Source organism: Mastigoproctus giganteus, chromosome 2, assembly GCF_048544385.1.
Source record: "Mastigoproctus giganteus isolate SK-2022 chromosome 2, ASM4854438v1, whole genome shotgun sequence".
NCBI classification, from domain to species: Eukaryota; Metazoa; Arthropoda; class Arachnida; order Uropygi; family Thelyphonidae; genus Mastigoproctus; species Mastigoproctus giganteus.
The window spans coordinates 62,029,629-62,057,539 of NC_143576.1; the positions used below are offsets into that span (position 1 = coordinate 62,029,629).

A 27,911-nucleotide genomic window follows, 5' to 3' on the forward strand; every position below is an offset into this window, starting at 1 on the left:
ATTCAAACATCCTATTGATATTTATTTTTAAGAATATACCTTACTTCCTAAAAAGGAAAAGCATATGTCTTGTTTCTTTTTACATCTTTCGGTTTGTTAATAAATGTGAGAAGTGGTAAGTAAATAGAGCTATAAATTGACATTCCATCCCGAGAAGGAATCCATTGATATTTAGAGATTTGTTTTATTTGCCATCAAAAAAAACCCATACCCTCAAAGAAATCAAGAGACAAAAGAGCTGCATAGTTATCTAACGCTAATATGCCGCAGAAAATTGGATTTAAATTGCAAATAGCAGCTATGTTTGTGTGGAATATTACAACGTATTAAGAGGCCTAGAATTTGATACAACCGCAGCTTTAAGTAACTGTTTTAAATATTGTAAATAAATAATTGCTCTAAAATATCTGTAAACAAGTATCTTGTAAACCTCTGTTTTCAATTATTTCTATTTAGAACAAACATCCAAATTTAATTTTTTTATAAGAATTTGAATGTACTGCTCCAAGAAATTATTTGTCTGATATTTTGATTACTTAAATTCCTCAAGAAAACGTTTTTCACCAGAGAAAACGTTTAGACTATCTCTTCGCAGTCCGAACTGTTGGAGTGACCATGCATGTCCAAGTGCACGAAGCTGAGCCCGAAGTAAGCTGGAACTGCCAAAAACGCAACAAGTGGAGACAGTATACAATAAGTGAACACGGCATTATATTTAGGAATCAAAGGGAAACAACAGATTGCTTTACAGTAATACTTTACATCAAGACAACACAATGATTAGTAATCAATAACTTAAGGTTCACAGCATTTGTAATATTTTTACAACGAAATTTGGACATTTCAGAGCAACATTAAGCTACCTAAAGTACAATACATTATAATTTCTTTACAACCAAAACTTCTCAGAGTGAAATGACATTTTTAAAGCAACGTACAATGACCAAACATTCATTTTGTTTGGAAAGAACAACACCAATATTACACGTCGATAAGCTGCATCCTTCTCCTCTTTTTTTTTTTCTTTATTACGAAGAGTGCATATCAACTGTGTGCAGGACAGCCAAGCCATTTAGGAAAATTTTATAATACAAAACATCAACAAATAATACAGCGTCAAACTGAACATTGAACTTAAAATGTCAATTACTTTGGCACAGCAGAAACCATGCTTGTTTTAATCCTGCATGTAAACACCATGAACTGTAGAACAGGAAACGTCGGTTCTCTCATCTGCTTACTCCACAGTATTTCACCATCCAGAAGTAAAGAATGAACCGTCCTCTTGGATTTCGCGAACGGACTACCAACAGTCTTTTCCTGTTTCATTTGTTCCTTTCAGCTGTCTTTATTATTTAAGCATCACCGAAGCAGATGGAAGCCGTTTAACCAAACGTAAATCAACACCCACCTCGGAATCCTTGACACTTTTCAAGCGCAGTTAGATCTGACGATTAACCCCCAATTCCATCGCAGACCTTTTTCTCTTAATCTCCACGAGATGGCGGCACTGCTAGCTACGACGTTTTCCTGCATTTCCGCTCTTGCTCCTTCCTTAATCTCAAAAACCTCTTGGCGTACTTTAAGTTATAAGATCTTGCGAAGCTATTCCTGTCTACTAACAAGCGACTTTCACGTTTTCTGTACCCGTTGTCAGACCTTCCCATTACAATGTATTCTTTGCCGACCCGCAACTTTGGACAGCGACACGAGTTTGGACTCCACACGTACTCTCGAGGCAGTATCGCCATGGTATTCTTGAACGACTGCAACACCTCCATTTCGTAGCGAGTTTCTCCGTGAAGTATTTCAAAGCCTAGAACCAGGACTCGCAGTACTGCAAAAATAAAGATGAAAAAAATAGGTCAGCGAAAAACTTAATTAGATACAGTCCAAGCAGTCATTTAAGTCTATTATCCTAAAAGTAATTCCGGAAGTATCAAATAAACGTTTATCTCATCGTATGTTAAGATATTACTTAAGACTGGGGAGACAGAGATATTATGAAGTTGGATTGTTTGGTTTGTGACTGCAAATGAACTGCTAAAAATAGTTTCAGGAGTCGCAAATTTGATAACACAAAAATGAACAGAATATGGAACTGGAATCTGTTCACTGGAAGTTTTCTAGATAACTACATCCAGTTACAGCGTAACCAGTAGGAACCATTATTACAGAAATAAACATCCAATATACCAAAGGTATCAAAGTACTTGTTAAGGTTGTATTATATATTATTCTTTGAGCTAACTCATTCTTCAACTTCTGTTTTGTGGGATGTCTTCCGTGATAATGTAGAATGTTTGGCAGTGCCACTTCCTTTGGAGAAATCTGGATTGGTGGTTCCATCAGAACCCACTGTCAACTGACCTCCAAACTGGTCTATAAAAGTATGGTACCAGTTTCTCATCCCAGTGTAAAATTCAATTCAATCTTTTGTGAGTTGGGTTTTTTCATTGGTCGGGTTAATTCAGACAGTCCTTTAAAGCTTTAACTTAAAATTTTGGGGCATTTTTCCATATTTATAGTCCATAAAGGTTTCATATTTTCAAATAACCTCTACATTGTTAATGGGCTTCCAGCTATGTTTCCTTTTATAAATAAATACAAGTGTCTTCAGAAAGGCCATATTAAACAAATAGTTGTTTCAGGTAGATTTCAAAATTATGGAAAAGACCTAGTATTCAATTATCGTTTCTGTATGCTGAAACATTTGGTTGATGTATATTTTTCAATAAATTTTCGTTCGTGTTAATTTTTTTTAGACAGCCTAGGATCCATCCAGTTGCTTATCCATCATACGCCGAAGAAGAAAAAGAAACTGTAAAATGTTGGAAGTGATATCACGTTGAACAGTGAATCATGACTAACATTTGCCAAATGTAAGGGGCAATGCGAACTAAATGCCTTTATCCTTCTCAGACAACACATTAAGGGACAAATTTAGAAAGGATGGCTGTAGGACAGACGTGAGTTCAATCACAGGATCGCTGTTGGAACAAACTTCCAACTGTTCAAACAGTTTGGTGTCAGGTGGATAGTTTGAATAAATTTAAGGAAGAATAGATTAGACAATTATTGAAGGGGCTAGAAAATAAGGTGGGGTAGGTTTATTTATTTTTGGCTGACGCTGTATATAACCTGCTTGCATCATCTTCCACTACTGAGATACTCTGATTTAAGGTGTGATTTCTACCTGCATTAAATGAAGCTCAATTTTATCACCGGCAAAAAAAAAAAAATAAATAAAAATAACATGGAGGGATGCGCCTGCACGCAGGAAACAAGAACAGCCAAACAGAAGCGATGAGGAAGGTCCGTCCCTGTGTGATACTGGCATATTGGTTGTTTTTATAGACTGCCGAGTCGGAATTATAGGTAATTGTCCTATCAGTTAACAGACATAAAAGGAAAGGAGAGGAAGAGGGTCAGAAATACAATAGAAGCTGGAGAGAAGATGGATAAGCACGTTGACGGATCAAAAGCAGCAGCAACATCGATGTAGACCAAGTCAACCAAAGCTTTGTTATGTGGTGCCTCCTGAATGATAAAGGAAGCAGAGGGTCGATCTAGCTTTGTGCCCATAATGGATTTGAGGTCTTCTAGGGAGAAATTCGGTTTGTGTGGATAACAGAATCTTTTGAAATAGCCTTGAGAGCAGAACAAAAGACAGAAACTGGTATATAAATAGATAACCTCATAACACTTCATAACATTACAGTATTGTACATCATCTGCCAGTTGATGTAGTATTATACATCTGCCATCTGGAAAAAAAAAAAAAAAAAAACTGAAGGGATGCATAATTTGTCTTGTTTCTACTAAGAACATGATTTGAATTATTCGATATAAAATTCCTCCGAAAACCTACTTTGTGTGTGATCAAGAGATTGATACAAATCCCGTAACTCGTTCTTATATTGTAATATTAAAATATAACATTTCATTAAATATTAATTTAATTATTCTGAGATTACAAATACTTAATTTTTTTAATAGTGTAATATGTGGAGCAAATTGTTTTCGAGATCTTATTCCCATGGAATAAGATCTCGAAACAATTTTGTGAATAATTATTATTCCACGCCTGCTCTGTTATATCAACTAGGAGAGATTTTCTCGACCTTAAAGTTAAGTCTTAAAGACGTAGATTATTTTTGATTTCCTGAACATGTTCAGAAACTTGTAAGCATCTTGAAAAGTACCTTAATGATGTTACAAAAAATATCTAATCAGTTGCAACTATCTTGATTCAGTAATCAAAGAGTTAAGATATGTAATTATCTTTATTATCATTGAGATAATTACATCTTAACGAGGTACACACAAGGTCTAAGCAGTCATTTAAGTCTACTATCCTAAAAGTAATTCCGGAAGTATAAAATAAACGTTAATCTCATCATATGAATATTACTATTTATATTGTCTTCTATATGTGCTTATCGTCCTTTCTTTGTAATAATATAAGCGTTTCAATCCTTTAATAACTGCTTCATATAGAAATCTCGTATTCCATGACCAATCATAACAATTAGTTTTTATCAACAGATCGCTTTCCTAAGAGGAATTTTATGACTTTTAATACCATTAGCGGTATTTCCACATGCAGTTTTAATGCAACAGCGTTTCGAGAATTATAAATTTCCATTAGCAGAATGGCCGAGTAATTCATTAATTAATCCGGACCGAGTCATGCACAGAAAAGTTTCAGAACACCAATTGAAAGCCTGTTTTCATTTTCACTGTCTGGGCATGCTGGACAAGTATGGATATAATATCACCAATGATTGGTCCGAGCGCACACGATTTTCCAAGATATTGAAATTCGAGCAAGGAGAAGATATCGTTTGCAGTGCTTGTCTAATAACCTTAGATGAAAAATTTTCCCAGAGTAAACTACATAAGACGTATAACAGTGTAGAGGATTCGCCACTTATCACTCGTTTCCAACAAGATGTGTCCAACCCTTGTTGGACACAAACTTATTAATACTCTGCAATAAAATACCAGTCTGATAAAAATGTTATTTCACATCATTATTAGCAAGACATTAAAACGTTTACAATGGAAATAAATTTGGTTTACAATGGAAATAAAATTTAGCATTCCACGTTCATCATGCAAGGAAGAGCTCGAATGAAGCCATACTCACCAAAATCACTCTTGCAGTATTCCTTGGTCTGATGTTTCACTTTCTGGCATGGTAAGCATTGTCCTAAAATATTTAGAAATATTAAGTTTAAAGCAATTTTGGGAGGTTCAAGTAGACTTATCCACTTAACTACAGTCATACATCACTTTAATATGCTATTATATATTGTCATGTGTAAATTTTGCTAGAAGTCATAATATTATCAGCAGTTTCTTTGGATATTTCAAATTTTAAGGCTTTATTTATATTCCAAAGCAGAGTTGAAGTATGTGGATAATTTCCACTAAAGGATTTCTAATCAGTTAGGGAAGAAGAAAGAACTTCCATATTTTAACTAAACGTTTAAAATTATATGGTTAAAGCGTAATCATGTACGCGATTAACACAAATGTGAGGCAAGGCAGTAATTTGACGTTCAGAATTCGTAAATTTAGACAACGGAACATTTTCGGACAAATAATTAAAAATGTTTTAAATAGTGAAGAAAAACATTTCGATAGACCATGTAATTTTGTTTTACAGTGTAAAAAATTGTTATAAATTATTCACCCATTTACAAATATAATTAACCCGCTGCTAAAGAATCACCACAGTGTGGAATTCGAGATTTAACAACACGATCCAGAATTAATTTAAAATATTATCGTAAAATTTACCAATTATTTTTTGGTGGTCTCATATCAAAATTCCTGTGAGTGTATCCAAGCGTGTAAGGGTTTTTAAGTACTTTAAAGCAGTGATTCTTGATTGTTATGACCCAACGGACCATCCTTCAACTTAAATTTTACTCAGATGAAATTTATCCTTTATCTTTTGATTTCAATTAAAACAGGAAATCTTAATTTATTATTATAGGATACAGATATTATTATAGAATTCAGAAACATTTGTTATAAAAAAAAAAAAAACTATCATTCTATTTCGTAACAGAATCGTTTAAAGCTGATCGTTCATCGATGCACAGATCGCAGGTTAGTAAACACTGCTTTAAAGCTTTGAAGTTAGAAATCAGCCTCGAAAACAAGTACATTCTCACTTGGCAAGAACATTCTTGAAGCTTCCTTTTCTTTTGGTTTTTCGAAATTGTCTTGGAGCAAGAAATTATTTCTATCATTTCTTAGATATTTTCGGTAAAAATCAACCTAACGCTATTCACGTTCAACTCGGCCTTTATCATCGACTGCTAAATATCTGTCAGAGCGAATAAACTTTTTAGTTTTTCGTGCGTTTTGAACTGAACATTAAAAAGGTATCACATCATTCGTCATAGCCTCCCTTCTACAAGTCTGTTAACTCACTCAGTATATTCTCTAGAATATATTGGACGACTCTCGACATCGAATAATCCCGGAAAACTTGTTGAAAGTGTTCATGGTGACATGAACACTTCCCATTTAGGTACACAAAACTACTTGACGATTTTCTGTTCATATTCAGTATATGCATACTAATAGGAGAGTTTTGAATCATGTATAACAGGGAATTTCGAGCCAGTGCTACGGCGTTGAAGATAACATTTATATTGATGATTTATGGTAAACTGCACTGACGTGGTCGTGCCAGAGTATAATCAAGAGCATTAAAAAAAATCTCTTGGAATTTTGGCAGGGAACTTTACGGATAATCTTCCCTTACGAATTTATAGCAGCTGACTCTTGGCTCGAAACTACAGATGTAGAGGATGGGCACCCTCTATAAAGAGTCAGCCCAGAGTGGAACGGCCATCGGTTAAACGAAAGGGAGAATGACAAATCATACCGAATAACGCTATAAAGCAGTGAATTGTAACAGATTACCCATTCTCCAATACAAATGACAGGAGCAATACCACGCGAATTCGACAAAGCTACGACTCGAATTTGACTTCTCACACGACCACCAGTAAACAGTGGTTTGAAGTCCCTTTCTCCATCATATTCATATTGTATTCATTCTGTTTACCACCTTCAACCCTATCCTCCTTGGCAACCAAGAATTTCGTACATTCAATTAGCATTTTCAACATTCAGTCCTCGTATACAATTGACGGGAGCAACTATTGATGATGTCACCAACAGACTGTCAGATTTTAAAGGGGGTAAAGAAAATATTATTATTCATGTGGGGACAAACGATATTAAACGTACACGATCTGACAATTTGTTGGAAAAATACAGGACCATGCTGAGGAAATGTTGCGAGCTAGGCCATAATGTCTATGTGTCTGCAATTCTGCCCAGACACGATAGGAGGGATTATATGTTAAGAGCCTTGTGGATTAACTCAAGTCTTGAAGGAATCTGCAAGGCTTTAGGGGGCAAATTTCTATCAGCATGGCCCACACTTGTAGGTAGAAGGAATTTGTTTTGTAGAGACGGGATACACTTAAACAAAGGTGGTGCAAAAGTTTTTGCCAGTATTATTGAGGATACCTTAAAGGCTCAGGGAAACTGCTAGTTAGGGGGGATGTGGGTAATACTGACACGCGTTTATCTGATAATATTGGTCAATGTAACTCTTGCACATACCTTAAGAGTTCTTATCTGTTACCCCAACTGGACGTATTATCTAGATGTTCTGGGGCCAAAGACGTTTCACGTGAGCGGGTAGCTAATATCAGGGAAGAGAGCCTAAAAAACTTCAAGGGTTGTGTTAGGGTTGTTAAATATACAAGAACAGTAAATCTTAATTGTTTATACAGTAACGTTAGAAGTGTCGTCAATAAAATGAGCGAATTCGAACTGCTGGTTAAAACAAGTAACGCGGACATAATAGGGCTTACAGAGACGTGGTGCCACCCGGAAATTGGGGATGATGAGTTTCAGTATGGCTTGTATAATGTATTTAGGAAGGATAGAGTAGATAGAAGGGGTGGTGGGGTAATGCTTCTTATCAGAAGCAGCCTGAGTGCGACGATAGCTTTCCCGGATTCAGACATTTCACATGCTAGTATAGAGTCTGTATGGTGTGAGATAGTTGGAAACAAAGGTACAATGCGAGTAGGCGTAATCTACAGACCAGGTGATTGTGAAGACTATGACAAAAGCCTCTACATGCAAATGGAATGGGCAAGTAAGCGTCAATGCCTTATTATGGGTGATTTCAATTTGCCTCTAATTGATTGGAGTAAATGGGAAGGAAACTCGACATGTGGAACAAAATTTTTAAATCAACTAGATGACTTATTTGTATCAACATGTCAGGGAAAGTACTAGAGAAAAGAATATCCTAGACCTCATCATCACACATGAATCAGATGACATAACAGGGCTGAGAGTAGAGGAACCAGTAGCAGGAAGTGATCATGGAGTTCTACGGTGGATGATGACGAGAGAGGTAGCAGAAGTAAAAGGCAAAGGAATGGGTTTTAATTTCAGAAAAGGAAATTACGATGCCTTAAGGTACTACATGGCCTCTTAACTGGGTAGATATCGCGCAGAGAATGAATACAATTGAACTGTGGTACGCTTTTAAAACATTAATCACAGATGCCTTGAATGCGTATATACCATTAAAAAAATACTCCTCGAGAAGGGTTCCAAGTTGGATGAATAGTGAAGTTGACACATTACTTGAGCAGAAAAAGATGGCATGGAAAAGTTACAGAGCAATAAAAAGTACTGAAGCCTATAGCAGCTACAAGGTGGTGTGTAATAGAGCCACAGAAAAGGTTCGACAGGCAAAGGCAGTTTATGAGAAATCACTAGCAAACAGAGCAAAGAGGGGGGATAAAGAATTCTTCACATATATAAATGCCAAGAAGAGCAGGACAAACCAGATCGGACCTTTACGTAAGGGAAAGGGGATAGTAATAAATACACCAGCTGCCGTTGCAGATGAACTCAACAGTTATTTTGCATCGATATTTACAAATGAAAAGCCTTTTGTGGCAAAGGGAAATTGTGGGAGCGAAGTTAAAAAATATGTAATTAATGATATTGAAATTTCGCAAGATTATTTAATGAAAAAACTTTCAAGCCTATAGACCAGTAAGGCTCCTGGAGTTGATGGAATATACCCTATAATCTTGAGAGAGGCGGCAAGCGAGTGCATTGAACCACTGAGGCTGGTTATGCGAGCATCACTAGACTCTGGGGAGATTCCCTTGGATTGGAAAAGTGCAAATGTATCTCCCATACATAAGGGTGGCTCTAAAAGTGAAGTGGGAAATTATCGACCTGTCAGTCTGACTTCAGTAGTAGGGAAAATCATGGAGGCAATGATCAAGGGTGGAATTCAGGATCATTTGGATCGAATTGAAATTCTCAAGGATACTCAGCATGGTTTTGTAAAGGGAAAATCATGTTTAACAAATCTGGTTCGCTATTTCGAAAGGGTCACTCACGAGCTGGATTTAGGGAATAATTTCGACATTGTTTATTTAGATTTCAGCAAAGCTTTTGACTCAGTCCCACATGAGCGGTTGCTTTATAAGCTGGAACAGGTTGGAATCACTGGGAAAATCCTTAGATGGATAGAAGGATGGCTTCAGGGCAGGAGGCAGAGGGTTGTGATAAATGGCTATTCCTCAGATTGGGTTGATGTAAGAAGTGGGGTTCCCCAAGGATCAGTATTAGGACCACTGTTGTTTTTAATTTTCATAAACGACATTGATGAAGGGATAGAGGGCGTGATGTCTAAATTTGCAGATGATGTTAAAATTGGTAGAGTAGTTAATGATCACCGTCAAGCTGAGCTTCTTCAGAGAGACCTAGATAGACTTCAAGAATGGTCAGAAAAATGGCAGCTGTGCTTTAATCCAACAAAGTGTAAGGTATTACACCTGGGAAACAGTAATCCCAAAATAACTTATTCACTTGGTGGAGTTCAACTAAACCCAGTACTGGAGGAAAGGGACTTGGGTGTTACGATACGGTCAGACATGAAATTCTCTGAGCATTGTAAACAGGTTGCAAGGAAGGCCTATGGTGTCCTATCGATGATCTATCGAACTTTTGCAAGTAGAGATAGGGACGTGATAATCCCATTATATAAGGCTTATGTTAGACCACACTTGGAATACTGTGTTCAAGTATGGAGACCGCACCTAAAGAAAGACATCGAGCTTCTTGAAAGGGTGCAAAGAAGGGTAACTCGCCTGGTGAGATCGGCAAAAGGGCGTTCTTATGAAGAAAGACTTCGAATATGTGGGTTGCAGAGTTTGGAAACTAGACACCTTAGAGGAGATTTGATTGAGGTGTTTAAGGCTCTGAGAGGCATCAGTAAAATGAATGCGGACAAAATTTTCAAGATTATAAATGATGCTAGAACTAGGGGACATAAATTCAAGTTACGGGGGGAAATGTTTAGATTGGACTGCAGGAAGTTTTATTTTAGCCAGCGAGTTATAAATTACTGGAATAGGTTGCCTTCATGGGTGGTAGAGGCCGACAGTTTGGGGAAATTCAAAGGTCATCTGGATAGTACTTTCGGGTAAGGGAAGCGCATAGGATGATAGGATTAATTTCCTTTTTATTTATTTTTCATTTCATTTTATTATTTTTATTTATTTATTAATTATTATTATTTATTTAATTTTTGTTTTTATCATTGTTTTGTTCGGATTTTTTTTTTTTTTTTTTGGCTGGTGCAGCATAAGCCATAGGCTTTCTTGCACCATACGGCCGTTACTAATACAATATATTGTTGTTTTTGAAGCGTTTTTACTTCATTATTTAGCAATATAAATAGAGTACTCAACTGTTTACCACTATTTTAGTTTTACACTACAATTTCTCTGTTGAGCTTAGACCACTATGTGCACAATTTGAAGAGGCAGCCTTCCAGTGTATACCAACATGCATCCCTTCTTTTCTTATAATTCATAGCAGTAGTGCCAGTTAAAAATGCTGAAGTTCGCATTTTTTAAAAGTTTTGCCTCGGGTTTTAAATTTGATTATCTTTTTGTTTATTTCCAACGAAATGGTTTTATTATATCAAATCATAAGGCTCTATCACTGTTTTATTTCATATATAGATAAAAATTTTATTTTGTGCGACACGCGAAAGAAAAATGACACTCCCCTCATTATCTAATTTACTAAACCCTTTTCGAAGTGCTAAATCAAGTCACCATGCGTATGCCTTGTCTGGAGCCCTTTTCCACAAAACTGAACTCGCTCTCCCTATGTAGGAATGTTTATTTATATCAATAACTAACCTTTTTGTTCTTCTATAACTTTTTCTCGTAGATCCACATCTTTCCCGAAATGGAAGTTCCAATATTCAAGAGGCCTAACCAAGGCTTTTGACAATGGAATAATTCTTTATTCCTACTAGCAAGATTCCTGTACATCATATCCAAAACACGTGCTGGCTTATCAGGTATTCATACAGATGAGGGAACTTAAATGTCGGACTGCAACGCAGTTACCTTTTCAACATTATTGTTTCATGATCCTGCATGCCTCATCCTTAATCATGAACTCCATAATTTTCCCTTCCATGTAAGTTTAAAGGTCTGTTAATTACCGACTTCATCTTTGAACCATCTACTTTGCAAATTGTTTTGTTTTTCACGTTTTGTGGAAAAGTTTCGCCATGCGTTTAGTTCAAAGCTTATCAACATAGACGTTGAGGTCAGTCCAGAAGTTGGTTGGTATTGCTTGAAGTCGCTGCAGTATTATCCCTCTCTTTATGGGCGATAAAGAATTTAATGTGTGTTTTATAAACATTTTTATATCGGTTGCGTGGGACAAACTGTGTGCAATAAAAAGGAATGGACCCATAGCTTCCTCGAAGACAACGGTCTGGACAAAAATCTAGATCTAATACAAGTTTTCAAGATACTAATAGTTGAATAACCTTCAGGGAGGTTTACGGCTAATTTCATTAATTACAAATATATGGCTTTAACTTTGAAAACCCATTATCTTTCTAAGTATACTCAATAAAATATTAGCCATACAATATTATTGCTAAGACAGCTCACCTGACGGTTGTTTCCTTCTGGTCTGCGTATGCTGCCGGTTCTTATCTGTAAATAGAATATTCATAAAGAGCATTACCTTTGAGGAAAATCAAAATATGCCGAGACACTCTGCGATAATTCAATAAACGATCTCTTGTCATAGATTATTAAACTATCTTTCAAACAAAAACTATTACGGTGGAAGAGAAAATCAAATTAAGTTTATTAACAGCGTAATGTGCATAATCTGGCAGTATATGTATTACAAAAGATTAGATCACCGAAAATTAATTATGTATTGCATAAATTATTCAATGAAATAACATTTTTACTGATTCAATATGGAAAGCAACTGGGGTGAGATAAGTTAATTAATTTCAAGATGCTGTTCACCTTAATTGGAACAGTTTAAGACTGAAGAGAGAGAAAGGGAATGCGTCTCGGAGAAACGTTTCGAACGTTTTATCCTGCAGTGGTAGAATGCACAAGCCTTATACAAGTTTTCTTAATTATTTTCATACTACTTCCTTTTGAGGCGCTTTCTATTAGCATTTATTTGTATAAAATGCCAATTTCATTAAGAGACGTAGAGGAGCAGGGAGAGGGAATGCATCAAAGCTGGATCACCTACAGACACAAAACAGCGTGCTAAAGGCTAACTCATGTAGGGATAATCAAATGAAGATGCCTGCTGGTTTATACTGAAACCATTGGCACCCACTGGCTCTAGAAGATGGAAGCAGAATGAAGACTACAGGAGAATATGGCTCAACGCTGACTGACTAACTTCATATCATAAAGATTTTTGTATCGTTAAATGGGCCACTTCGTCATGTCGATAACCTAAAATGCCCATTTGGCTACTTCGATATGACACGATGTGGAAGGAATGGAGGTGTCCAGACAGCAGGTACAAGCGTTGCAGGAAACGGATGTACAAAATAGGTTTCATTTCCTGAAGTGGTAGGGAAATAAAAATGTGCAGTAACAGTCACCAGAGCGTGTATTCATATGCAAAGTGACGTCAGTAAAAATGCAGCAGCAGCAGCATGGACAAAAGTGACCCAACAGTTCGATTACGAAAAAGAAATAACGGCTTTCCCATTCCACATATTGCAAGTAGTCCGCTGGCGAAATTTCTGCCCTCCCTCGTATTAAAACAAACAATGATAAAAATAAGTTTGAATTTTGTTTTCTTTAATTTCAGAGAAAATTATTAAATTTGAAGTCTGACTTCGTTTTTTTTTTTCTTTTTTTGTGAATACTTCCTTCGAAGGATTGCCACACGCTTGCCCTAATATAATATCCAGACATCTGCATGTCTACAAATAACCATTATTATTTTACCACAAAACTAATGACATGTGCTGAAACATTTAGCTTTTCTGATGGTCTCTGGCCTCCATTCTGTAAATTTACTCCAATATTTTCTGCCAGTTGGCCTTCAAAGCCATTTCAGCTCTGTTCCTTGAACAGTCTCTCCTCACACGTACGCTGCCTCTGCCAAACTTAATTGTCAGGACGATACAGTCCGGCAGTAGCTTTCTCCGGAGAAACTGCCACACCCAAGCACGATCGTCACACTGGTAGACCTGTACTGCGAGTCATCACTCCAAAGTACATCTTTCTATTGGTCTAAGGTACAAGAACGGCAGGCCTTGCACCAAACTAGACGGCATCCGGCATTAGTCGAGGTTTCGTAGAATTTCGCGGCCGTTCCATGATGGTTTCTGCACCAATCCGCTTCCATTTGCAGATCACATTATCAATTGTCGACCTACAGATATTGATTGCCATTGAAATGTCATCTACAAACTAACCGCTTATGTGACACCCTATTATTAATATTCTGCGCTGGTAGTCTAAATCGCCTCATCTTGTATTTACAACCGTCTTGTTGTCTCCTGGAAGCCCTACGAGCATATTTTTAGTTGTACCTGACACGTGGTGCTTGGGTGGAAAACGTGACTAACTACATAAGGAGGAATCTCTGGATATTAATGGTAGGTATATGATTAAAATGATTACTTATTTATCTACATGTATGAATATGTAGTAGCCTTCAATTAAATTATGAAATGTAGAGTTTATATGTTTAATTGCAACTTTTGTGCTACATAATACATACCTCGATATCTCTTCTGCTTTTTGGTCCTGGTTTCATTAGATGACGAGAGTTCTGGAAGGGGCAGCACTGAAATCGTGACTGGTGTAGGCGATGGACGATTTCTTGAGACCGGAAAGTCAACCTGGTTGGGTGATCTGTTTGATTGACGGGTCTCTGAAGGAAAGGAACTTTTTCCGTTAATCCAGTAACGATTATAATCGTGATCGTTGATATTGCGGTATCCATTGGTATTCTGATCATCGCTAGGTGGTGTTGTATAGCGATGAGATCTTGTGACAGTTGGGTGAAGACTACGGCTCGTTGAATTAGGCCAAGCAGCATCAATTCGAGTGCCAGGTAAAGTACTGTGAGTTCGTCTATCAGATGGAAAGTCTGGAATAGTCACAGCCGAAATTGATGGGCGACGCGTTCTAGAAGTAAAAGGATCTGGAAGGGACGTGGCGTCAGCTGATGCTCCTCTGTTCCAATGGTCATTATTACGCTTTTGATCGGTATAATCTTTTGGTGTCGATGGAATAACAGAATTAACTACATGGTTCCCATTGGTTTCAAGGACGCTCTGAGTTGGGTGTCTGGAAGGCGGTGGCACCCAGGACCTTCTAGTAGTTGTCGATATATATGGAATGTGAGGTGTTGGTGCTGCCAGAGACGGCGAAGACACAGACGAAGGATGGTGACCAAGAGACATTTGATTAGGTAACCAGTACTCATAAAAGACGCCAGGATTTCTGTTCCTCAGGAGTACCTGTAATTGAGAAAGATGAAAAATTGTCCACTTCAAATGTAAATTAAGTATGTAACTAATATCGGGTACATATCAGTATTATTGCAAGGAGGGACTGAACACGGAGGGAGACAAAGATCCATCACATTTTTGGTTCAATTATTTTCACTGATGTTTTTACAAGCAGGAATAAAATTGTCAATTCCAAGAAAAAATGGTCTCAATTTTAAAGATGTTGGCCTACAACAATTTGCACGAGACCTTAACTTTAGAAGGTAATGCAGAAAGGCGTGAAAAATGGTAATGCCAATTCCATCCTCACAGGATATAACTGACAGCACTAGGTCTACATAAAATCAACAACAGAAACCATGCATCTCATCTAATGTGTTTGAATCACTGATTTTTGTCATTACTCTAAGATTCTTCAGAATAAGTCCGGAATTGTTCCTCGCTGGAAATAGATCCGCTCTAAGAACCGAAACATTATTTCCAAACCATCCTTAACTTGGCTGAATAATCTTTTAATTTAATATGGTGGTAATCATAAAAGAAACTTTAAAATATAAACGAAACATATGCTAAAAAACACTGATCTATGATTTTATCCCTTGTTATGTTTTATGTCCTAGATTAAAGCTGAGGTGGTACCATAAATTATTTTATGGGGCAGTAAACATTAATCATACTTGTACTTTTTTCATTGAATTTAGTAGATTGAGAAAAAAAAAGGTGTCATTATTTTGCATAACTTATTTTGAAAATAGATACAATTAAGGCTATTTGCAACCGAAACTTGCATTTTCAGACAGCACCTACGTCCTTACATTGTATTAAGGTAACTGATGTCGTGAGGTGTTCTCCATGTGATTAGGGAAACAAGTCCGCATTGTATTAGAAAAGTAATTCTGAAAAGGTGTAATTAAATCAATGATTACGAAATATCACTGCTTAACTCGTAAACTAATAATCTCTAAACTTGGATTTAAAGAATATTAGCTTTAGGTACTTAAGATTTCATTTCTTTTCAGCATATTTCGCCTGTTTAATACTGAACATTTAGTTTTATTTAAAACCACCATCTGCTGGATGTCCATTGCTAGAGATCTCATTCATAACAGATGCTGAATGTATCAACCTCCAGAATCTAGCTATACTTGGTCACCGTGATGTAAAATTTGCAAATCTTCAGTTTGACCACATTCCCTAAATACTTCCCACTTCAGTGGTCCTTACGAGTAAAAGTGTGGACCAGTTAAACACGTAATATGTGAGGCCAGAATGTCATACAGGTTACACTAAGGGCGTAATATTACATTTCACGCTTTCCCAACAATTCAGTTCAAACAACACCTAAAGGCAAACAAAGGCTAACACAAGGGGGAGGGGGCAGCCGGCCAAAGTGTCAAAAGTGTTCATTTATATGCAACCCAATAACTGAACACTTTTGGAAAGAGGCCAATGAATTTTCGATCTTGATACTACCATTAGAGGATGTAGAAGTCGATTTTATTTCTTTAATCACGGAAAGCCCTCGTTATGTCAAACAGAACAGTTAAACTGAGTCAGTACATCGAAGGTAAATAAGAATTTAAATCAGGACTTCGACATCCCCGACGCTTCAAATAGTAAAAATATTTTTAAATAATATAACTTATCTGATTAAGGGAAAAGACTGCATAAAAGAGAATTTATTTTAAATAGATACATTAGAAAAACAAGAAACATGAGAATCCGGTATTACACTTTAATACAATAAATTTGAAATTGATATTTAGAAAAATTATGAAAAAAAAAATCGCACGAGTTAAAAGCTTTTAATCTTCGTTAACTAAAGGTTAACTTACTGAGGGAAATTCGTGAAGCGAAAATCGAATTGTAGATCTTTACTCCCAACGTACTTTCTATGGACCTTTTTCGATTGATTTCCGGCGTATTTTCATGTACATTTTGATGGAAGTGGTGGTGGAAAGATAGCATAAGCAAGCAAAAAATAGGACGGCTATTTATAGTAGAACGTAAGATTATTATGGGCACGAATAGGTTCGCATACATTAGTTGTACTTCTCTACTACACTGCTCGCACAATTAACAGAACACGTAGAAACAAACGTGGTGTAATTTCTTCAAGCTTGCGATGAAGCGGGACAAAATTTGGCACGTTGGTGTACCATACAATAACGATGAAATAAGGAGACAGCGCGAAACGTCCGACAAGTGTAAGGGGCATTTATAGGGGTTGTATAAGAATTACGAAAAAGGTGACACTACATAAGTCGATACAAGGTGCTCGAAAATATGTGACCATATTTTGTATGACATCTGTACGACGAATAATAACCCCAACGGCTAAAACCATGCTCGATATAAGGGTGTCTATAAGATTCTGTGGCAACAAATCCAATTCTTCCACCAGCGATAACTAGCACTCCTTTTGACTGACTCCCTTTCTAAAACGTTTTTTTTTTTTTTTTTTTTTTTTAGGTCCTTGCCACTAATATCTCAGGAAATTAGGTGGCAGCCCCTGCCAGACTAATACTGGTGTACCTGGTCTGCCTCTACGTCGCGTAGTGTGGGCAACGTTGGGCCTATTAGGGGCCCAGCGGATAAATGACCAGAGGAACAATGGTACACGACACTACACATACGAAATCAATACACCTTTAAACCTCTGGCATTGACAGGGTTCTGTTTCACACCCACAAAGTATACTACGCAGAGATGGGGGAAATCCCTGGTGCCGTTTGACACTAAACACACTGCACTTTTCCACCAGCGCAGCCCTTAGCTCACAAGTTACTGAGGAGTTGGCCGTTGGCATACATTGCGACACCCAAAGGCGTCCCACACATGTTCGATCGGATTTATGTCTGTTGATTATCTTCAGTTTGAAGATATCCCTCCACCACTCGAATTCTATGTGCAGTGGCGTCGTCGTGCATGCAAGGAAAATCTGGGCCAACCGCGCCCGTAAAAAGTCGTGCACAGGATTCGAGGATCTATTCTCGGCACTTTGCACGGTTACGGTACTCGTATCAAAAACATGTAGAGGGGAGCGGCCGTTGATCATTATTCAGCCCCACACGAGAACACTGCCTCCACCTTAAGTGTCCATTTCTCTGGTGTTGGAGGAATGGTAACGCATTCCTCCTAGCCTCCAGATGAAACAACATCTAGAATCTATTTGTTTGTAGGCTAAAACGGGAGCTAGAGAACAGAACTGTACCCCATTTGTCAGGGCTCCAAGTCCATGGAGTATATATGTATTGTCCAAATTCATGGCACCAGTTTCGACTCGGCGAGCTCTGCGGTGGTTTGGGATTAATGGGATACAAACCACTTGCGTAGAATCCAATTGAATTCACCCTTCTTAACACAGTCCGGTTGTGAATGCTTTCACCTGTGTAGGAAGCAACCTCAAGAGACAGTTGATGACAAAAAATCGTGGGGTTCTGTCTTGCTTGTCAGTGCCAATACCGGTTTGTTCTGGTTGACATATCCCTCGGGCGACCTTGGCCAGCTCTCCTTGTAATGGTTCCTCTCTTCTGAAACTACTTCCACAGAGCCGAGACGACACTGTGTGACATGAATGAAGTATTATGGTTGCAACCCATGTTTTTACAGGCATGAAAAATATGCGACTCTGTAAGATGGTAGATCGATTTCTACTGGAGACTGAGAATTTGCATGACAGGATGCCTATTTATATCAAATATTCGCCTTCGGTGACACTGTTCACAATAAAATATTCACGGAAAGCATTTTGTTGTGCTAATTTTCTCGAGCAGTGTAGTATTAGCAGCAAACAAAAAAAATATATTTTAACAACATTGGAGTTTGTCGATCAAATCCGTATCGTGAATTGAGTGTGCGCACATAGAAGCCTACTTGCCAGTTGTGCGGCTGAAAAACTCAGAATAATTCACAGGATGAAATCCTATTTCATCTTCCAGAGATGAAATATCCACAGCCTCCATTGAAGAGAATGTTAAAAATTCCTTTAGTCATGGGAATCGACGCTAGATTCTTCAATCAAGTCGTGGACAAAGATGCATTACGCCGAGTAAGCTGCTTGTTTAATAGAAACGCTGCTATTTCAATAGTTTTATGGTTAAAAAGTAAAGAGTTGTTTTAATAATGCCACGATATAAAAACTTTGTTTTCCTAAAGCACTCCGTAGTAGAATTTCTCAAATTATGGTCTCAAACATCCACGGATTCTTGTGGATGCGTAGAGTTGCTTCAGGGGATATACATGAATAATGTCTCAAATTTCTGATCAATCTTTAAAAATTTGGCGCTCGCACAAAAAAAAAAAAAAAAAAAAAGTTAAGCGTTGTGGTCCGCAAAAAGGTTTAAGCTAAAAAAAAAAACGGGAACGGATTCTTATGTCACTGAAACATGAGGACCATTGTTCTATAGAATTTTGCTTCAGAATGCTTATCAGTGTCTCTATAAAATAAGAACGTCAGAAATTTTTGCACCTTAGCTCAAACTTATACAGACCTCAGAAAACACATCCAACTACTACCACCCAAACAGCTTCAGATTGGCTAACTGTACTTTTAACTTCCATTCTTCTAAAATCGAAGGATGTTACTGTCCAGGACAAGCACAAACACCACTACCCAAGAGAAAATATTCTGAATAACTGATGAATTTTAAACGAGTCGTTGCCTTCACGGATCAATTCCTTTAAGATAAATACAATTAAACAAAAACTGTTACATCTGGTTCATGGACCTGTACAATCCCTTGATCACAGGCATAACTCCTCTCGGATGTCCGGGCGAGTAAGCTTGTAGTATTATTAGTTATAGCAGCATTTGATTTTTAACTGATATCTGCGACATGTAAAATGTAAGCTCAAGAGGTTCATTGAGAAACTCTCAATGAATCGCTTGAGCTTACCTTTTTAACGATTTAGATTTATTATTTTATTTTAATATTTCATTCTATTTTAGTTAAAAAATTTTCGCTTCAAGTTGGTGTTGCCAACTCTTTATGGAAATAAACACGAATAACTCCTTTTTATATAAAAATACCCATCAAATAGGTTATTCTGCGGAACGAACAGCGATACTAAATAGCGGCAATGATTTTTAATGAGTAGACTTATTTAAAAAATGAATCCATTCAATCAATCAACCAACCTTACCGTAAAAAACTTGTGATGTACGTAGGACCCCAAAACCTGAAGGGTGCCAAATAAGCTTGACTGGCCCTTATAACGAAGCACACAGTAGAGTGAGGAACATACTTCTTAAGTGAGAGAAGATAGGCGACGTACATTAAGATGCAAAAGGAACCTCAAAAACACATACACACAACGTAATTCACGAGGCAAACACTGTGGATGACAAATAGTAATGATACGTACATAATTCGACTTTTTGTCCATCCGCACCATTTTAATCCTATCATTACGCTATTATATAATAATTGTTATAATTATATATAATTACATAAAATAATTATATTACATAATAATAGTATAATTATTATGACTTTCATGAAATATGTTTTTGCAGGGTGAAGATAACTACGGTTTTAGGAAGATAAACATCTTTAATGAGGAAAATACAACAAAGACACGAAAGGAAGAAAACGGCTCATCAAGAAAAGGCTTTAGAAAGCTAAGGAAAAGATTAAGAAACAACTGCAATGACGGTTTACAATACAGGAATGTATACAAGAGGTCAGAGTTAAGGACAAGTTTCAGGATTCAGCCAGGAAGAATCTAGGTACAGTCGAAGACTCCAAGTTAATTTGGAACTGCTGTGCTGCGAGCAATATGGGCACAATTATGCGATTTCTTTGTAAAATGTCCACATATGTGTCTTGATAAAGGCAAAAGGCGCATGTTGAGGTCGGGAGTGAAACAGATATGTCATGTTCAGGTCAACTGAAGATGGGAGTTAATTATACGAGTGTCAGCGTGAATGGCGCGTAACTGAAAAGTACTCACCATTACGTAAAGGTCCTGGTTAGTGGGACCGGTAGCTGTCAGCGACTCGCTGTTGTTCTCGTGACGTTCATAGGTTACCGTAGTTCCCGCTACTTCTTGTTGACTAGGATTGCTGAAGTGGGGGGTAAAGATCACAGCACTGCTTCTGTCTCGAATTGCTAAGTATAATGAAAATAAGCGACAATCATTCTTAATTCAAGTAATTTTTGCAAAAAGATGATAGTACAAAATCAAATTGCTTTTATGCAAAATAATTACCGACTTTTAAAGTTTTTAAAAGTATTAATGGTTAAATAATCCAAATAGTTCCGATTTGAAAATCTTACAATAATTGTTTAGCGGTAGGTATTTTAAAATTCTAATTTTTGTTTAGGTACTTAACACGCATGTTGCGCTCCATTAAACTAATAAAATGTGGAAACATTAAAATACAAAATGAAGAAGAAAAAATTGCGCATAATGTCTCGTTATTTGCTACATTTTTTTATTTTTGACTGGCCGTAATTACGTAGAATATTCCACTGTTTAAAACTTCCACTCTGTCGAACTGAAATGAGTTTATCTAACTTGAACTGGTGAGAAAGAAGCCTATTTACTTTTCACAGCAGATTAGCGAGATCTCGACATCACAGCTAAAGATGTGAGATCTTGATAAGGTTTCACTAAATTGAAAACCGGTAATCCCTTAAATTCAAGTGCGCCGATACTATAATAAAATTGAAACTAAATTGCAGGCCAATCCTGACTGGAATTCAGAGGGTGTCCAATAATTTTCAAGTAAGATTATCAAGGGATAAACAGTTTTGGGGAAGGGGTGAGGGCGGTGATTTGCGAATATAATTATTATTTCAATAAAGATTTTTACTATTTAGCAACAAAGGTTTTGAGTTTAGTATGAAAAAATAGTTCGTGGCGAAGTATATATATATATCCATTTTTTATCTTGTGGTAATTTTCTTATCATTCAATCTTTCATAATTTAGGTACACTGTTACAAACAGCATTACACAATGGGGAGGGACGAGAAAAAAAACTGACCGAGATAGTTTTCTCCACTGGACTGTTGAATTTTCAGTCTTACTGCTTTAGGTGGAATGACCACGACCTCGTGGTACCTGCTTCTTGTACCTTTAATAGAGAAACTGTTTTATAGACAGCATTAATAACACATATAACTTCTAATACATTGGACAAAAACATTCTGTTAATAACTTAAACATAAAAATGGAGGAAGACACCATTTTTTCATTTGAAAAAAGTTTATTCTTGGAAAGTTGAGTGCGGTAAGAACATCCTAGTTTAATAATTTCAAACAATTGTTGCAGACTACGTTTCTGGATAATTTCAACGATTCCATCACCAGGCCAAAAGTTGGGTTTTATTTATAAAAAGAATATTAACATTACATGCATTATATTAAGAAGAAAAAAATATATATAGTTACACAAATTATTCGATGCATTTGAAAACTACTTTTAATCAGAGTTAGTTTTAATCAGAGTTTTAGTCATTTAAATATCAGACTGCATTCGCAATACCATACGAGTTAAGAGTAGCAGAATTAATTGAAGACTTAATGAACATAAATATGAATTTCAAAATAAAGTATCGGTTAATGAGAATTAAAATGGAGAACTGATACGATTATCCACACGATTATGAAATGGTAATGCGTAGTGAAAATGAATGGTGTGAAGGCTGAGAAGACAGAAGATACTTGTCGATATTAGACTTTTTTCTGATATTAGATTCAGGAAATATGTGAAATAAGGTTGTTTCAGAAAATAATAGAAGGGGTACAAGAGGAAAAGTTCGTTCTGTAAGTTTAGAGTTTGACAGTGAATGGTTGCTGGCTGCCTGGGGAACGTATTCGAACTGGTTTGAAATAGACTGGAGAATTACAGGCACCAGTTTAGAAGAATATTGCCTATGAAAGTACTACCTACAGAAATGGCATGCAGCGGAAACAGTCTATTAGACAGAGAAGAAACTTCGAAAGAGATGGGTCATTGATTAACCTGACTGCCTGATTTTGAATGGCGTCTAGAATCCTGAGAGCGGTTATGGGGACACCACTTCAGGTGTAGGAACAATATCTCATGGTAGAGCGGATTTCTTCAGATGTACACGAGCATTTGTTTAGAAGAGAGCAAAAAAAGAAAACTCGGGTTTTTAGTTGCAGGGAGAGCAATATTTGCAATCTTTCCTAGAAATCCATGTGTCATCGAAGACGAACAGAGAAGCAGTAAACTCCTTTTGCGAGAAATAAGATAAGAATGCGGTTTAGGATTGAAGTTTGATTTTTTTTCGCAATATTGGAGAATTACCTGGAGATCAACATCTAGGGAATGGATGGGGGATACTCGAGAAGTTGCGGCTGTTTGTGCAGAAAAATCACAACCGCAATTTCTCAAACTGGAAGGTGCAATGCAGTCACCAGCAAAACTCTGGATAGGATTTTCAGTCAATATTAAAAAAAATCATTAATATACAAAAAGAAAATAGTCAGAAAAAGAACACCAACACAAGACAGAACACTGTCCACCATGACCGAACGGTCTGAGAAAAACGTGGAGCCCAACCACAAAAACTCCCGGCAGACCACAAGGTGGAAGCTTGTATAGAAGGACTTATGCCTAACACGATCGAAATACTTCGAAATGTCAATAGCAACTGCTTGAATTATGCCAATTTTTTCCATCGAATTTGGAAACTTTTTTGGAAACAACTTTTTCCATCGAATTTTTTTAATCAAACATTGTTAACATAAGCCAATATATCACCAGTAACTCAAACGGAATCCATATTGATAATCATTAATCAGATGGAAGGTTTCGAGATAGTTTAAGATATTGCAGTTGATGGATTTCTCCATTACTTTGTAAAGAGAAGCGCAACGGGACACTAACTGGATTGGAGAGATTTGTGTACCTTTTTAGGAACTAGCTGGATATGAGCAAATTTCCAAACAGGAGGAAAAACATCAGTGAAAGAAGAAAGTATTAAAAAAAAACGACACAGGACAGGAGCAAAGGTTTTGAGAACAAGTGGAGAAACTCAATCAGGATTTCTGGAGATTCCTTGACATCAAGTTTGTTGACTCTTCTTAAAAATTCTGTTGGAAGACAGTAGTATATTGGAGGTAACAGGACGTATTTTACCTCGATACAACAATTAGAAGGAAAATAAGCTACCCGTAAGTCAATTTTTTTCTCTAACAGAGGATGAAATAGAACCATCATGTTATAAGTCGTGGGAATATTGATGGACAGAAGTTGCAGTTAATAGCTTTAAGAAATCAAAATGCTCGCCTACCATTTGAACAAGAACAAGTTTTCTACTTTTAGCCTGTTCAAAATGAAGTGTGGACTGATTAATAACTGTTTGTTACGTTCATAGACTTAATTGGAATCTTGAAGAGCCTTAGCACATTTATTGGAAACTAAGGTTTAGATAAGAAACTAGGTTTTAGTATTGTGCAGAATAAATGATTTTACGCCTACAAGAATAATTTTCCTGGCACGATCTGAGAAACATTGGGATCAGGTTATTTAAAACAGTAATGCAACCAAAAATAAGCAGAAATCAGCTGGGTCTGCAACTCGAAAACTGAAGTCAATTTGAGTTGCAAACATTAAAATCATTAAGTAAATTAACCTCACTGTTAGGAAAGTTAGACTACAGATTTTCAAAGAAAGGAAATCAGCGAGCTCAGAGTGATTAGTGGAGTTGCAGTAGCAGAGAAATAAAATAGAGGAGGTTCCAAATTAGGAAGTCTCTGACAAGGAATATCTGAGAGAACACAAGTAGCACCTTTGAAGTGAAGAGATCATAAAGCGAACAGTTAGGTCGACTGAGATGAGCAGTGGTTGAAGCAACCACTAACTTAAACAATTCCAGAAAAAAGTAAGCCGATCTTCGAAAATTATAGGTAGAAATTCTTATCACTCAGATAGAAACTGACACCACGTTTATTTGTGAAATGATTGAAATGGCATTTAGGTGCTCTCGATCTTGGCAGATGAATTTGTCCTAATAGTTTGATTATTCAAGAGGCATTCAGTACACAAAGTAAAAGTAGCGGTTAGGAACATGTATTAATTATAAGAAATATAATTATTAATTATAAGAAAGATTCGTTTAATTATGGCCAGGCTTATTAAATGGTTGCTGAAAATATCGTCGAAGTCAGCTTTACCATAGCATTTCAATGCTATGGCACAACTGACTGTCTTTAAAAATTATTTGGTACTGCATAATATTAAGTACATATGAGTATATTAGCAACGGAAAATTCGAAAAGATCCATCAAGCCAACATTTGTGCAGCTACAGTGATTAACAAATAACCCAATTTTAGCAAGGGATAGCTCCCTCTCCATATATTAATATGCCAAATATTTCCAAATTTTCGGAGAATAACATTAAACCATTAGGAAAAAGTGATGCATACTTAGCCCATTCTTCAATGAATGATATTCTGAGGGTTTGTATTGTTCAGTTTACATTCAACATCAAGTTTCACGAAATAACTGAACTTTATATAGAATTCTTTATTCACTTCATTCTGAATCTTCAATTGGTTTGTTGGAGTTGAAGGTACGACTAAGAATTAATCTTCTCTCAATAACATCTGCTGATATATATATATATACGGCCTCTTATTACCTGAAATAAGTGGCGTTGCATGTGATTAAGGGATTCGAAATAGATCCCATAACAAGGAAGCAATGGTCAGTCATCCTTGTATTAAGTTCATCACAATCGTAATATCTAGTATAAATTAAACCCTACTGAGTTTCACGCTCAAAATGCAGTATAACTGTTAACTGCTGTAATATATAAAATTTTGGAGTTTACATAATGATAGTTAAACTTCGGCTTAATGTTAAATCATTTGCAACGCTTTTGAAAATATCAACTGCAGAAATAAATGCATATTTGCGAGGCTTCACTGCCTAGCTTCCAAAGCTATCTTCCAAAATAACAGGCACTCTACTGTTAGAAATAATCAGGAATTTTGAGAATTGCACTAATTAAGGGAATCCAAAATTGGAAACAGTTTTACCAAAAGTAACAAAATTATACCAGTGAAGCCGAGATCATTGGTGTCAAACGGCAATGGATTCTTTATTATCACGGTGGTATCAGTTTTAATGAAGCCGAGTAAAACGTAACAGTCTTTCCATATTTGACTTAACAAATATCTGAATCTCAAATTATAGTTGCTGGTGTCCATACTACGGCCTTGCCTATACAATAAACACACAAGGTAATAAAAAACGAAACTGGCTATATCTTTTGACTCAAACGAATATGTTCTAAACAGTGATTAGTAAGTGATTAATTACTGCAAATATGTTTTGTATAATGGTATAAAATTAACTGCACATGAACGAATAAACTCAGAATACATTACGTTATTCTAGGAGTTCAAGAGATGACAGTTTAAATAACGGTATTATTTTGTGGATATCTTTAAAATAGTTGGAGTAGTGGTAGACTACGCATCTGTTCACTTGTCCAAGCGACAAGAGTTCATGGACAAGGTGGACTGTTGGAAGTAATGCAATGTCTTATGGTAATATCGTTGCATAGTAGTCTAATGTCCAGATGGTTTTATACGTGTACAGAAACCCAGGGTATTATTAGTGATTTATGAGGGCTGGATGATCCTGCAGCAGACAAAACAGTTAACATTGGTGTCGCATGTTTTGTGGAGACGTACAGTATTCGAACGGAAACAATTGTTAATGCATCTGCCTTAAGGACAAGCCAGTCCTCATCCTTAGTAGTTCTGTGTCTTTTTTGTATTCTCCTGGCTGTTTTCTGGATGAACGGAATCGTTTTTTTATGTTGCTTCGAAATTCATTGGAATAGTTCCGCTTAAGCCACTTCGATTCCTATTATAAAAAATGGCCTCTATTAAACAGCAAATTGTAGAAATCGCATAATACAATTAATCGTCCCCCCCCATCTTTAACCTCAATGATATTTTCCTTACAAGCGAAGTTTTTTCTTCCCATTGAGTTATGCAACCCATCAAGACAGGTTTCAAGAAAACAAGGAACTGCGATTATACTTCCCCCTTTTAACCCACGCACCCAAGTATCTCTGGACAAACAATGTAATAAAATATTCCAGTCTTTGTAATTACACTGGTTTGGCCGAATGAGCAAATATAGATCGCTATCTCTCCATATATAAATATGATGCAGATAGTCATCTGACTGACGCAGCATTTTTACTGAAAAGGAAAGAGACGAACCCATTACCTTTGCGGTTGTGAATTCCGGTTCTGGAATCGGTAAAGAATTCTGGTTGTCCAAGGTAAACATCCCTATGATGAATGCAGTTGGCGTTTATCTCCGTGCACATACCGCAGATGTCTGCTGAGACCTCTGACCCGATCGTATCATCACAGCCCACTGGCTAGCAAAGAAATAAAATAAACACGAATTTCTTTATTGAAGGAGAAGTTTGATTTTATTTGAGAAAATGTTTTCAGGTAAATAAAACTGAACTAATTAAAGTTTTAGGGCCATGCATGCGTGAAAATTTTAACCACCGTGAAGGTTGCAGGTAAGATAATTGACAATTTACAGGCAGTTTGTTACACGTAACTTTTATCAGTCTTAAGTATACATATAAACATTGGCAAATATATCAAGTGTCATGGGACACCAATAAACGTTTCATGAATATCAAAAGGCATCGTTTAGATGCCAGTTGTTTTTACTACAAGCATAATGATCAGGAAAAACCTTACACATGCTTCAATCAGTCTGCACAAGAAATGACAGTCATTTTTGTATGGACTTCTCCTTAAGTGTTTTCTAATTACTTAGATAGAGATGCAAAAACTGTTCTTCCCCAAATTAATTTGCATTAATCATTACAAATGTCCTCTACATGCAGGAAAACTTATTTTGCGAAATCCAATTTGAAAAAAAACAAACAAAAAAGTTTAAAGCAATTGTACTAATTATAGAAGTTTGCATACTTCACTTTAATTAGTTTGGGCAAATCCCTCGAGAATCGAATTCCTGAAA

The 27,911-nt window shown here is 36.6% G+C and overlaps 1 protein-coding gene across 1 annotated transcript in view; it reads right to left on the minus strand.

The window, feature by feature from the left end:
- Positions 1-840: 840 nt before the first annotated feature.
- The window catches only part of LOC150089319 (uncharacterized), a 150,188-nt gene continuing 123,117 nt past the window's right edge, over positions 841-27,911 (minus strand). Inside the window, exons 7-13 of the mRNA XM_090388999.1 lie at positions 27,135-27,291; positions 21,899-21,988; positions 20,861-21,018; positions 14,170-14,914; positions 12,063-12,107; positions 5,153-5,215; positions 841-1,837 (exon numbers count right to left, since the gene is read on the minus strand). Coding sequence (XP_090245125.1) covers positions 1,518-1,837; positions 5,153-5,215; positions 12,063-12,107; positions 14,170-14,914; positions 20,861-21,018; positions 21,899-21,988; positions 27,135-27,291 — 1,578 coding nt within the window. The 3' untranslated portion in view covers positions 841-1,517. The remainder of the gene's footprint in view (positions 1,838-5,152; positions 5,216-12,062; positions 12,108-14,169; positions 14,915-20,860; positions 21,019-21,898; positions 21,989-27,134; positions 27,292-27,911) is intronic.